General features: G+C 36.3%; 1 protein-coding gene across 5 annotated transcripts in view; it reads right to left on the reverse strand.

Annotated features, from left to right (window-relative positions):
- Window positions 1-15,109, reverse strand: part of LOC132145149 (CUGBP Elav-like family member 3) — a 56,663-nt gene that overhangs the window by 25,619 nt on the left and 15,935 nt on the right. For 3 of the 5 annotated variants that reach the window (XM_059555927.1, XM_059555930.1, XM_059555929.1), the window contains exon 1: window positions 3,630-3,942. Coding sequence is in view for 2 of the 5 variants with exons in the window: in XM_059555926.1 (XP_059411909.1) it covers window positions 3,957-5,638; window positions 6,652-6,843; window positions 7,111-7,368; window positions 7,886-8,240; window positions 9,085-9,260; window positions 9,364-9,490; window positions 9,619-9,677; window positions 9,862-9,995; window positions 10,227-10,356 (3,113 nt within the window). In the remaining 3 variants the exon portion in view is untranslated. Of the gene's footprint in view, window positions 1-3,629; window positions 5,639-6,651; window positions 6,844-7,110; window positions 7,369-7,885; window positions 8,241-9,084; window positions 9,261-9,363; window positions 9,491-9,618; window positions 9,678-9,861; window positions 9,996-10,226; window positions 10,357-15,109 lie in introns of those variants that run through there. The other 2 variants (XM_059555926.1, XM_059555925.1) reach the window with 1 other exon arrangement.

Below are 15,109 nucleotides of genomic sequence, written 5' to 3' on the forward strand. Positions count from 1 at the left end.
ATATATATATATATATATATATATATATATATATATATACATACATACACACACAAAATCTTTGTACCTTATTTGCACTAAAATGGTGCTTTAAAATACATATTAAAATTACATATTAGTGTCTTTTCAAAGGGTACTGCTCCTTCACATTTTGTATTTTATATATATATATATATACACACACACACACACACATTTTTATATATATATATATATATATATATATAAATAAAAGAGAAAACATTTTTGTTAAAAATTATATTAAATGCAAAGAACAGCAAAGACATTGGTTACTTGAGCAAAGTGTTTATTTTAATATTTGATACCGAGGTCATGTCTAGTGTATGAACTGTGTATTCCAAGGGCGGATAATTTGATGGATGACGTCCAACGCCGCACACGCTTCTGTGGAAAGTTTTGCATGACGCGTTAGAAAACGTTCCACTGTAATGAGCCGTGCACGCGCTCTTAGCATTTGGGGGCATGGCCCTATGTTAAGTAAAATAAGTGGACGAGAGAGCTGATGAACTTCAGAAGATCACTGGTAAATGTCATATTCGGTGCTGGCTGGTATATTACATATTTAGAACTACTATAAAAAAAAAACATGACTCTAGACAGCTTATATTATCTATTAATTAAAATCTAATACATAATAATGTGTTGTAATGACAGGGCGTTTAATTATATAATTGCATATAATTAAGTTCAATGGGCTCGATCTTATTTTCCTGTTCATTAACTTATTATTATTATTTATTTATTTATTTATTGCGACGAAATATTTTATACAATTATTTATGGATCTATATACTTATAGGTATCATAATCGGTCTTACTAAAAAATTTAAGGACGACGATTGACATAACATCAGACATAACATTCTAACATATTGGAGGGCTTCACTTTTAACTCTCGTTATATTTTAACAATACGTTAGAAATTCAAAACAACTTTGCATATTCATGAGGTGACTGGTTTTGGTTTTGAATGGTAATGCAGTGCCAAGCTCTGACATTTCAGGATTTGTGTACAAATTTGTACATTTCTGGATTTGTGTAACACTTTATTTAACTTTTATTTTTTTTAACCATTAAGGAATATGCAATAACTTGACCATTATGACGTCTCTTAGTGTACACATCAAGTCTGTAAAAATGCTCAGTATTACTTTAATTTGCAAAAACGTGATTTATGTGTTTGTTAATTATTCCTAGTCCCACCAAATCTCCAGTCATGCATAGCTGGAAACTATTAATGATCTTAAGATCAGATGTTTTACTGATGGCAGTTTCTACATGTAATCCAAAACCCTTCTCTTCATGCACATCTGCCTTTGTCCACGAGTTACAGAGAGATCAACTGTATGACACCTCTAAAGCAGGTGGTGTACTGAAAGATACATCTCAGAGGGCAAAAGAGAGTATGAAAACACCTGGTGTAAAACTATGAAGATATAGTTCATCATTTACTCACCCTCAAGTCATTCCAAACCTGTATAATCTTCTTTCTTATGTTATGGGTAACCAAACAGTTGCTGATAGCCATTGACTTCAATAGCACAGAGAAAAAAAAACACATTTAAGCCAATTGCTAACAGCATTTGGTTACCTATATTCTTCTAAATATCTTCTTTAATGTTTAACAGAAGAAAACCCATACAGGTTTGGAACAACATGAGAAGAGTAAACGATGGAAAAATGTACATTTTTGGGTGAACTATACCTTTAAAGTTGGCTCAACACCAATTGTTTTCTTGCCTTGAGAACATTGTTTTCTTAGGAAAATGAAATTTACTCTGAAATGAACAGGAAAATGCATGAGCTAGATTGAATGAGGATGTGAAAGTTTCATGCAGTTTCTGAACTGTTTAGCTATAATGGGCCTTTTCGCAATTTAATGCCAATTTAATGCTTTTAATCAGTTTAATATTATAAGCAATAAATATTTATGACTTAACTATAAAAGACAACTTAATTTATCAAGCAACATTGATTTGGTTTTTAGCTAGCTTTTCTGTATTTCATGTTTTACAGTGAATTAGATATCTAACTGTAGCCTTTGCTTCCTTTACTCTTTAAGAATGTTGAAACACGAAAGATCTATAAACGGAGGAAAAACGGTTTCAAAATGTCCCGTAATTTTTTACTTTTGTGCTTTTTTTGTTTGTTTGGTTTTATTTTTTGATACTGTTTGAAAATCCTGCCCATTAACTAACGAACATCTAAATGCAACCGATTTGAAGGCTGAAGGATTTCTCTTTTTACTTTATTATAAATGTTGTTAAAGTGAGATGTTACCCTGTTCTGATTCAAGGAGTTGACTCCATAAACATCCACCTGTGCCTAATGTATCAGCTACAGCTGATTCTCAAGCATGAGTGACATGAAATTAAGTGGAACCATGCTGGACCTTAATTTCTTCACTTTACTTCCTTGTCTTTTATGCTACATTCATTCAAGAGAAAGATGCAACATTTGCCACACAACTGAAGTGACCAGTCATCTCTTGATAAAGTCCTTATTTGATCAGACAAAAAACTTGCATCTTAATCTAACCGTCTAAACCATATAAACTGAAATTTCAAACAGTAAAATTTTGCAAATATTAGCCTAAAGTGAGATGAACATGGGTAATTATGAAGCAAATATTCATCGCAAACCAGACCAGTATGTAAGAGAAGTCCAGGATCAATGGAAAGAGAAAACCCGAATTGGAGCTGGAATGGATCGATCACAGAACGCACTGTTGTGAGGATGTGAAAATTTGACTTGAATTTACTGTATACACTTCTAATAACTCATGCTATGCATTGTATAGTTTAGTTACATGGTTTTACAGTTTTTATAATACAAATGGCCTATATTTACCCATTCAAACACTAACTAATTGAGAATTACATTAAATGTGGTTAAAAGCGTTAAATGTGAGTTCCAGCCATTTAGCTACAATAAAACCTCTGCGTATAATGTTGATCGTATTTTATTGATGAATGAAAGGTGTTAGCGAAACTAAAAAGCAAATAAAACAATCACTGAAGCAACTTAGATGAAAAGACTCAAAAGACATCATGGTCGAGACTGCACTCCGGCACAGTGGTTTTTTCCAAACACATCTTTATTTATGTTAGTACAGTAAAAGCCTCAGGGAACTGAGGGAGGCCATGATGATTCTGCCCGACAACTTCGTTTCTTCTGCATCTTCTGCCACTGTTGGCAAAAACGGCTCGTTTCTGTACACCTCAGGACCTTACCTCAAAATTGTAAAGATTACTTTTTCTCTACACTGCTGTTTGTCCATTAACAATAATGAAGTTTAACTACCTGTTAGGTTACATTTAATTACATGTACAAAATAAGATCAAAACTACTAGCTTTGCATAACAATATAGCTTGATCATCAGCAGAACTTAACTTTGAAAGTAAAAAAAAAATATTACATATCAACTTTAGTTAAATGTTGATCCAAAAATCCATTGAGTTCTTTCCCAAACATATGCGTGAGATACATGCACACAAATTCCAACTAAGGGAAAGAACATTAACCTTTCAATTAGATTTTTCATAGAACTAGACACAAAAACTATAGAAATTAAAGAAGAATTAATGAAATGAAATAGAATAACCACCTCTTGTTTTGTCTGCCTTCAGATTCCATCTCATTCCCCCAGCATTCCTTGCCAGATATTCTTTCCATTTCTCTGCTCCAGTGCTCCTTGACTTCATCTTGTTGTAGAAGAACAGATCTTGCTTAAGAGTTTTTGGCGATCTGATTCCATGCCCCGTTTACTTAAATAAATTTGCACTTCTCTATTGTGATCTTGCAAAGGTGTTCAACACCATCCTCTTCGTGTCATTGTCCACAGCAATGTTTGTCTTGCTGTTAACCCAACTGCACTTGGACTTCTGTACCTCCTCACTGTGACATACACTTAACACCTGAGCAAAGACGCACTTTAGTAATGCGGAGGCAAAAAGGGTCTTTTAGGGGGATAAAAGGGGCCCCTGAATCTGGGAGGTCCACCAAACTGTGGGCCAGGTCGCTTGCCCCTTGGAAAGGGCGGCTCATGACGGATCGGTGGTGGCCTACGAAGGGGCCTAGGAGCTGGATAGCGCCCAAGGTGAGGTGGACGAACATGGTGTGGTGGTGGGTGCCTGTGCTCCAAGTGAGGAGGAACCCTGTGCTCTGGGTAGTGAGATGGGATTTCTTCAGGATAATGCCCTTGTGCATGAGGTGAAATTGGATGCATGTCGTAATGTGGGGGAGAAGGGCTACGTGGTGGTTGTTCGTAGTATGGGTCAAAGTATTGATCTTCAGGTATAGGTCGAGGAGGACTTGAGGCTTCATGGTAACCCCTTACTGAAGTAGGAGACCCAATGTGGTGATGGGGTACACTTGGAGGGTGCTGCAGAGGTATTCTTGGTGGATGTCGGTGGTTGTAGTCCACTTGACCATTCGGTGGGATTTTAGGAGCAAGGTGCGGTGCATGAGCAGAGTGAGAGGTCCCATCCCCGTGTGGATGGAAAGGCTTCGTGTTTGGAACCTCGTGAGACAAGTGTTCATAATCAGAGTTTGCTGGGGCATACGATCCATCAACACCACCTCGTTCTGCTTCCCCGAAAGGTTCCTGCAAATCTCTGGTGGGATGGGGACCACTTGCTCTCGAAGATGATGGATGCATGAAGTCTTGTGGTGGTGGAGGAGGAAGATTTGGGATTGGTGGCAGAGGTGTTGTGAAGAAGTTAGGTGCAGAAAGATCTTGTCTTGGTTCTTTGGCAAGGTACGGCTCGGCACCGAATGCATCAGAGCTGGCCAATACTTGCTTCTCATGATCATCTCGATATGCATAGCTACCTTCCACCATTTTAGAATTTGGTCCCACATCACGAATTAAGGGGTTTTGTCTCAGATTTTGAAGCATCACATCGGATCTGTCTTTGGCGTCTACACTGTCTCTTAAAGGTTGCTGGTTGCTGGACAAAGAGGAGGAACGCATTGCTTCGATGCGTTGATGCCGCATAGCTTCTGCCTCAGCAAGAGAGGGCACAGAGTCTTTTTTTGGTGCAGTCTTCTGTTGCATGTCCATATGAGCTTGTGGATCCGCCTGAGCATTTTGTTCCTGCCAAGATGGAAGTGAACGAGTTGATTTAGCATCCAAAGCTGTAGAAATAGACACTGTTTGCCCCTGCTGATACGGGAACAGCTCTGATTGAGGAACATCCATAATTTCATCTTGCGTTGGGGTAGAACCAGCTTCATCCCTTACAGGGGTTCCACCCAGGTTTTCTGCACTCGCTGAAGGGCTATCAACAGCTCCTTTAGGCCATGTCAAAACAGATGGAAAGCCCAAATTAAAACCTTTCAGTCCTGGGGGTCCTTGGAGGAAGTTATCAATCTTGGAGTCCAAGGTAAAGTTGAGAGAAGACATATTCTCATTCGCCATATTGGACTGCATAGGCGTAGGAGCCACACATCCTTGAGAGGTGGGATCCCTAGCCAGTGGGAGACTAGATGGAGTAGATAAGACTTTTGGAGATGTATGAGTCTCTGCTGTAATAGGCGTGGTTAAGAATTGCTTTTCAGAATTTGAAGTTGTGGTGGTCTTTGCAGCCGGGTTGTTTAGCAAAGAGGACAGACCTGTGGGGAAAAAAAATTATAGAAAGAGAAAAATAGGGGTAGGAACGCTTGGTTTAGCAGATTTATTTAAATACACAACAAACTTTCTGAAGAACTCATACTATAGGAATTACTGATGAAAAGGCATGGCTGACTATTACGATAGCAGTTGAAGGAGAATATTTAAATTAATTGACCAATGTGTTTTACTATGGTTTGCAGTATTCAGTTTACTGGTATTTGTACCATTATTTAACAGCCAAAAAAGTAGAATACCCATACCTGATTATCATCAGCTTTGCTTGTTTGCAACCTACACTAATTTATAATGCCCTTGGTGAATTTCATTGCTGCTTTTATGGGATTGCATTCTCACACTAATTTTCCCTGTTTAATAAATCTGGCCTTTTCTAATATTATCTGCTGTTGCTTCCACAACTAAGCAAAATATGTATAATGTTTTAGGTCAACATGAAATTGCATTATCAACTCATTAAACTTGCGTATTGTGATGCATTTTCGAGTGAAACATTATATTTAACAAGTAGGGTGGATTGCATCCATTAGGAATTGTGGGCAAGAGGAACAGAATGAAGACACACCTGAATGCGAGTTCACATTTGACTGTGGAGGACTATTGTGCTCCTAAATCAATGCCTGCCTGGCACCAACTGTTGAGCTTTAAAAAAAAACTACATTACCTAAAACAAAAGCTTCAAACATCATTTGTTTATTTGTCATTTAAATCTTATTAAACTTTTTAGCTTCTGGTTAATACTAATGATCTAGGTGACATTGTCTGAGAAGGAAGCTGTTTCAAAGGTGGAGCAAGTTATTACATTTTGTTGATGGATTACGTCAAATGTTTTCTTATGAATAGCATACATTGATGAAATCACCCACAGTTAGACTGCAAATGTATTAAAACAAAAATAGGGTTAATATAGATTTCATGTTGACTTAAAACAACTTGAACTACTGTGTTCACAAATTTCATATTTCAACTCAAATCACTTTTCTTTTCCATTTCTCACCCTGAAAACCCCCATGGGTTTGTGTTTTGGATAGAGCACTGAGCAGTGTGTTGGTGTTGATGTCCACCCTAGAAAGGATGCTGGCCAGTGGGTTGGCTGGAGGGGCAGTAGTGGGAGTGGGAGTCTTTTGAGTTGAGCTTGGAGTTGGAGGTACACTTGGAGAAGACCGAGATACAGGACTAACTCCTACAGCTGCAAAGGCGAAAGCAATGTTTGAATGCATCATGTAATGTGCAAATACAATTTCTATAACATTTCACTTTTCATACTATTGAGCAGTTCTCCAAATACAATTTCCATAATTATTTTACTTTAAAAATTTTCTACTTTTTAATCAACAAATAGTGAAGCAGACAAACATGCATCTCTCAGATAAGCACCACAGCTTACCACTAGGCCAAGGCTTTGACCAGTAAACTGTGCATGGCATGCTGTACAAATCAAATTTCAGCATCTCACCTGAGTTCTTCATAACATTTGTGATTGTGCTGAGGATGGAGCTGATCTTGCCTAGGTCAACACCAGCAAGGTTCACTGACAGTGATGGTGTGGTTGGTGTGGTGGTGGTTGTGGTTGTGGTTACTGCTGAGGGAACAGTCACTGCTGGGGTTGCAACCTGCTTTGTTTGTGTGCCTTCATTTGTTGGTAAGGATTCTATGACATGTGGAGTGACAGTGGACTGTTTGGACACAACAGCAGAGGCCACATGTTCCTCAACTGTAAAGAGAAAACAAAATTATAGAATTAATAAAAAGAGAAAACTGTGCACCTCAACAGCTTAAAGGGCTGCAAAGCTGACCTAATATGTAATTCCCCCAGAACTGCTCCTGTTTTACAACAGTGAGTGCAAGCCAAGTGATTACAACATTTTGAATAAGGATATTTTTCTTACGAAAACGCATCGATTCACTACAGGAGGTCTTTGTTCACCCCTGGAGCCATGTGAGAGACTTTTTTTTTTTTAAATGGAAGGGCGCTTTTTATTACACGTCTTTTGGACTGAAGCAATGCAACAACCGCTGAGTGGCATTAAACAGCTTGAAAGATCGAAGACAATTTTTCGTCTGAAAACTTTTTCGTCTGAAAGAAGAAAGTCATATACACATAGAATGCCTCGAGGGTACATAAAAAGAAGCCTTACTTTCATTTTTGGGCGAACTAACCCTTTTACAATAGTTTCTATACAATGAGAAACATACGAATATCAAAGAACTTAGTAAAGGTCATATGGTACCTATGATGGTAGGTGTTTCCGTCTCCTCTACATCAGAGAGGTCCATGTCCTCTACGTCACGATTGTCTTTGTCTCCCAAAGGGGCACTTGGTGGTGAGGAACCCCCGACAGATGAGAGAGGGCTGGGAGCATCAGCCAAAGCAATGAGGTCCTCTTCCATTGCCTGCCCATCCAGCTCTGGGTCTGGGGAACCAATCCTTTCCAGAGCATGGAAGGGTGACTCAGAGCCCGTGGGTGAGGGAGCATCTTCAATCGGGGAGGGAATGGGGGAGTCATCTGGATCAGGCAACATATTCTTCAGTGCATCGAGCTTGCGCTTAAGGTGTGACACCCGGTTTGCAAATGTCTCGTAGGCCTGGAGAGGCAGGATTTAGAGAGTTCCACTATTAGTTTCAAAAACTACATCTATCAAATTGTACATTCACAAAATTGGCAGATTAACAAATTCTTTGTTTTTGGGGTTGAACCATACAAACATACATTACAGTTCAAAAGTTTGCAGTCAGTAAGATTTTGTAATATTATTTTATATAGATGACATATGTTTAACATATATTTACGTATAGTCTATTATCTTTTTTTTTTTTTTTTTTTTTTAACATTTAACCTTACAAAACCAATGAAAAGTCTAATAGTTTTATGAAATGGACAAATATGTCTGTCACAGATAGACTAAATAAAACAAGGACATGTTGCTACACAATGGTCTGGATGTCTTCATTTTTGTACAAATTCGATTGTGGCACAATGCAGCTGAAACCACTAAAACCATTAAATGAGCATTTGGTCATTACTTCTGAAAGGGCTATTTGCTGCTTTCAAATATAAAATAAAAATTGTATATGTGCATCGAAATAATGAATCTGCTGGAAGGCCTGGGGCTGCTGTGACCGAGGAAAGATTAAGAGCTCTTGTGGAAGAAAACGGAAATAATTCGATTTCATAAAGTGCTTTTTGGAAATATAAATAAAACAACATTTTACTACTTTTATACTGTGCCATTTCATTTGAAATGACCTGATGGTTCTTTACATTCATTTTAGTCTGCCAATGTTGAGAATTCATGAATTTAATAACATGTCTGCATCAAATACTGTAAATCACACTATAAATTTGTACAGGATTATAGCAAATGTATGTTTATAATATAATTTCAAATTACACCCAAAAATATCATCACATTGAACTGCAATACTTACTTTAGCCACAATCTTGACCTCTTTATATTGCATCTCATAAAATATATCTGCATTCTCCAGAGCTTCTATCAATGGAGGGCCTTTTTTGACCTCTCCATCCAGAAAGGAAACAAACTCCTGAAGCTTTGCACTCCCATCTTCAAAGTCTTTAGAAAACCTTTTACCTCCTGCCTTGTCTAAGGTACGAGATGCAGAAAGAACGAACACACAAAAATTAGAAAAATATTGATTAATGAATGCATATCAGTTTGGATTCATAAAAGGCCTCCGTTTACTGACCTTTCAGTTTCTTCAGAGCTTCTGTGCTGCACACATCCACTCTCATTGCAGCTAACTGTTTTTCTTTGAGCTCAATGTCGTCCATGGATTTCCTGTACTTGGACAGATGCTCAATAAATGCTGAGGGCTGACAGGCAAAAAAAAAAAAAAAAGTGGGTAAGAAGTTGTATAAATGAAAAGTATAGCCATTTTAAATTCCTCAAACGAAGGGGTCCAAAGAGCCATTCAATTCCAGTGTGAATAATGATTATTTACCACAAACTCAGCAACAATCTTGGATTTCAGGGCAGATTTGGAGTTGACTGGAGCTGAAACTAAAATTAAGGAATATTTTAAAAGAAAAGTCATTACTTTATTATAAGTATTTCTAAAATATGTTCAAGTCTTAAAATGTTTATACATTAAGACTTTTAATGTTAAACTTAACACACTGACAAGCCTATAAAATACTCTTAAGAGCAACATTAAGATGATACATCCTCAGTTATTCATTCAGACCTTTCACTGGCTCTTCTTTCTGAACCAAACTGTTCCTCAGCTGACTGATGAACTCCTCTGAATAGACACTTCTCTCTTCCCAAATGGACAGTATCCTCACCACTGCCTTGTTCACCTTAGAATCCTTTGTGGCACTACAGGAAATCACATTTACAAAGATTCAGCTTGATTTGTCTGTCAATTATTCAAGAATTAAACTAAATTGTCAAAATCCCAAAAACAAAACTTATGTAATAAATTATATATATATAAAAAAAGGGATTTAGTATTTTACATAAATGACACTGTTGTGGTCTATAGGCAGAGAAGATATTTCCTTATATTGAGAACAACCTGGTTAGGTTCGCTGATGAAAGCAGACTCACCTGATGAGCTTCATAGCTTCTGGTAGCACATCAGTAAAGGTGGTGCGGTAGACTATGGCATTTTTCCTTTTACAGTTCTGAATGACATCGTTCGCCAGGTAGAAGAGATTAAGCCTATGTGGCGCATCCGCTGGGAAAAGAATATGGATAAAATTTAGAACTTCATCATAAAACAATCCTTTTTTAGAAAAAAATGGGCAAGCCATAATCAATTGTTAAAATTCACGCAAACTTAATATTGAATAATTTATGAGGAATGTCACAAACTACAGCAATCTCTTTCAATTCCATCACATATCTACTTTCAAGACATAAACAAGATATTTCTTTAACTACAGGCACTTTTATTGGCTGTGGCTATTTGTATGTTATAAACTCTATTATATTATTAAGACAAAAGGGCAATTCACACCAAGAGTAATAACAGTAAAGATAACTACATTAGTGTTTACACCAATGCACTATAATGTTCTGTTTATTATAAGTGTGTGCTGCAGTCATGTCATCGGCTGCTTTAAATGGTTGAGCTCTTTAAAACAGGACGAAATCTGATTGGCCGTCAATGTTTTGACAAAAAAAAAATTTTATAACAGAAGTGTTTCTCTGTTTAGCTATTGAAATAGTTGTGATGCAAACTTTGCTAGTCTTTTACATTTACAAGCATTTTTAAAACTATATCTTTGTCAATCTCATTACAGGTATCATCATTGGTGTGAACAGCACTCAACTCAAACTTTTTTCATCAAATAAAATTCACATAAAAACTTTTGTGGAAAGGTTTTACTATGCCAATGCATAGTTTTAAATCACTTTTATGTAAATTTCTTGTTTCAACCTAGTCTCAGACCCAGACTATATTATTAAATCTACGATATTTTATAAAAATAACAATATTAACTGTGACGTTTACTTTTTACACAAGTTAAGCTGTAATATTATTTGAAATAAATTTACAATATCACTATAATTTCCAACAAATCAATAGGCTATATGTAGGAATATGACGGTATCAAATGTTTATGTTGCTTTTATCATGGTATATGGCGTTATCACGATATTGAAATTTATTAGCAAAAAAGTGTTGTCATAATACGTATAATAGGTTTAATAACTTTTTTCTTATAACAAAAAGAACTGAACATTTAAATACAATAAAACAACACAAAACAAATGTATAAAGTAAAATATTTCACACAGATTAAAGTGCAAATTAATTAAAAAGAATAGGTAACACTTTACAATAAGATTTAATTGGTTAATCTTAATTAATGCATTAACATTATCTATGAAAATATATCTGTGCTTAACTTATACTTGGCCTCCAACTCACACACTGGCGAGTAAAATCTGAGAATATATTATACATCATTTAGTCACGTAGAGTGAAGATTTAGTTGCATATGTGTAATAAAAATTCTGATTCCACCTATCAATTCTTATGCCCTTTTTTTTTTTTTTTTTTTTTTTTTTTAAATCGGTGAAGACCGGACTTCGTGATCTTCCAGGACTTTACTCGCTAATCTAGGCGCTACATTTGGCTACATTTGCAATAAGTATAATATCTGTGATGGCTAAATATGTTGCAAGAGAGGTGTCACCACCAAAATGACAAAGCACTTCAATTTAATAGATTGTTAAAAGATTAGGAACACGATTCAAACACCAACGTGATTTTATTCCTTAATTACGATTTGTAATCAACAACCTAATTTCACACTATTCATCCCTCAGAGGTCAGAAAATATGGAAATCCATTTGTTATTTATATGGAAAAAATCTCATCCCTGATCATTGTGATTTCTGAATCTGAATCTTTTTAAAATCTGAAAATTACAACAATTGTCTCCTAAGATCAAGGACAATGTGATTCCTCCCAATATGATCACTTCAAGAGTCTAAAGATTCTTTTATAAGACATTTATACCTAACTGCTGTATTACTAATGCAAAACATGCTTTGAGGGAGTGAAATACACGTACCTCAGCCTAAGGACATGAACTTTCTCATGATCTGACAGCAGATTCCACTTCTCAACATCTTTCTGATCTTGTGTTCATTTGTTACATAAGCCCTGCAGAATGCTGACCACACTAGACAACATCCTGACCAATAAAATGCCACAGGAATGAGTACTAAAACCCGGAAACAACTTAGCATTTTTTTAAACGTCCGGTTCCATCATCCCAAAGTGTTTATTTTGAATGACTTTTTGGTTAACACCTTTGCAGTCACCCCCTCCCATTTTCAGCATGGAGACAAATGACATCTAACACAAAGAAAAGATGATGCCAACCCCTCAGAGGACCTCAGATGATGCTAACCCTGAAACAACATACAGAACTAACAAATATTGCTACAAGTGTGACTGCATCATATAATACTTGCTGTAAATAATGTTCATCGTCTGGTCGACTACGTCTTGTATTGATTTTTCTGAAAATACCTGTCATATGCACATAAACTGACAGTCACCACTACTAAGCTACTACTAAATATTGTAGAAACCTAATTTTCTGTAAAGTTGGTTTGTAATGATTTGTATCGTAAAAAGCGCTATACAAATAAACTTGAATTGAATCGAACAAGCACCAACAGCGAGAGACTGTTTAGCACTGCATCGCATGTATTTGATGAGAAGAGATAGGGGTGGTTGTTGCTGGTTATGTGACTGGTTTATGATGACTAAAATCGCGAAATGCCCTTAGACAATTAAATAAACTGCAGAACATTGTGTTTTCTAATACACAAATTGCATGTATTCAAACAGAGCTGCATGAGCTTGTGGCGCCAGGATTCAAAGTCCAAAGCGCAAAGAAAATCTGCAGTGAAATAATGTTATTCGTTAGTTGCTTAGTAACATTTTTATTAATTTTTACAAGGCATGTGACAATGCTGTACATGCAACAAACGTCTTTGCAAATTCATAATGAGAATCATTTATAAATCTGCTGAAGCACTGAGGTCTTCCTGCGGGTTTCTATCAAAATAAAAGCTGAGAAAAAGCAAGAAATCAACCAATATTAAAAATGTTATCATTATAATTTTACTGTTGTTCTGTACAATAAAATATAAATCACAATAATAAGGATAATATAATTACAACAGCTCTATTAACAAATTTTTATAGCATTCAAAGTGTTCAGACTAGGATCTGTAATATTTTCTAATGTTTTAAAAGTCTCTTTTGCTCAGCAAGGCTGCAATTATTTGTGCAGTAAAAATGCATGCCTGATTCAAGAAGGGGGTCTCAAAAATGGCCAAAAATATTATTTTACTAACTTATTCATTTAAAGTTAAATTTTGTTTTACTGGTATAATGTCTGCTAGAATGTTACATTTTCAATGTTAATTAAATGTTTTTTTTTTAAAGCACAGTACAAAGTATTCGGCCTTCAGCCCAGTGTTTCATTTTGTTCGGCTTCGGCCAAGAATTTTCATTTCGTTGCATCCCTAAACAAAATATTTTCTTACGACCTTATGTCAATTATTGACAAAATACATTATGAAGAACTGCACCTGTTCTGCAACTGCCTTAGAGCTAAGATTAGCATCAAGATACATAAGACAATTTATGAGATTATTAGTACACTTTTACTCACCACTCACTTTAAACCTCCAAGTTATTACAAGTGTTTGTAATAGCTTCATTTTGTGATCACATGTGGAATTTGGTTGTTTACTGTTGTTAAAATATGCTATTTATAGCCCTGCACAAATTAGCATTTCTGATGTACAGATTCTTTATTGTTATGAAAATACCCTAAATCTCAAGAAAATCACATACAAACCATATACTATCGTAATCCTACGTTTATTATTTGGATATTTCATGAGTACAGATGTTTCTCTGTGTTTGTTGTGGTCAGATATGAACACGGAAGAGCAGAGAAGCGCGTGACAGGATGAGACGGGGTGGGATATGATGCGCAGTTATGATTGACAAGCGACAGACGAATGAGGTTTCTCAGTTAAGTGGTTAAAAATCAAAAAAGAAAAAGTGAGGTGAACGCAAGTGCTGGATATTTTTTTTCACGTCTCATTCCATGACTTAAAATACATCAGTAATGGCCGCCTTGTGATTTTTTTTTACTTTTGTGCATCTACTACTAATCCTACTAGCTTTTTGACCAGGGAACTAGGGTGACGCAAACACACAGGTTGACCTACAAATATAAAATTTTATGCATGCTGTATTCAATAAATTACTGTACTTACTTTGTCCAACCAGTGTTGTCCCAAGAATTACACTTAATCAGAAAGTCAAAGACACGTCGACACTTATCAGCATGCCAACTAATGCTGGTACGATAAATTGATGCAGAATCAATTCGTGGATCGATTCCGAGATTTTCAGAATGCATTGCGATTCCTCTGGAATCGATTCTGAGTTTAGATTTTAACAGCAGATGGTGCTCTTATCTAGTTTTTATCCACACTCTCAAATGCTCATGAAGAAGAGTGCTAAAAAGCACTTGTTCATTCGGCTGAGTCATGTAACGTTAATTTTGCCTCAGCTCAGAATGCTTTTATGACACAAGACTGAGGTAAACACAGCCCATTTTGAACACCCTTATAATTCACTTTAAGCTTTTCAAATGTTATGAATGATTATTTTAGGTTCAAGTGCGTGTAAGGATTTGGAAACGAGCAGAGTACGGCTGTTTCTAAAGCATGCAGTGCCATCTGCTGTTCAAAACTAAGTTCAGGATTGATTCAAGAAAGAATCGCGATGCAATTGGAAAATCTCAGATTCGATTAGTTTCTTGATTCGTGTTGCATCGATTTATTTTCCAAGCACTATAGCCAACATACAGTGCTATGGGCATCCTGTGTCCAAATCCCGACTCAAAGGTCTTTCCTGATCCTGCCCTCCTTTCTCTCTC

Source organism: Carassius carassius, chromosome 8, assembly GCF_963082965.1.
Source record: "Carassius carassius chromosome 8, fCarCar2.1, whole genome shotgun sequence".
Lineage (NCBI taxonomy): Eukaryota > Metazoa > Chordata > Actinopteri > Cypriniformes > Cyprinidae > Carassius > Carassius carassius.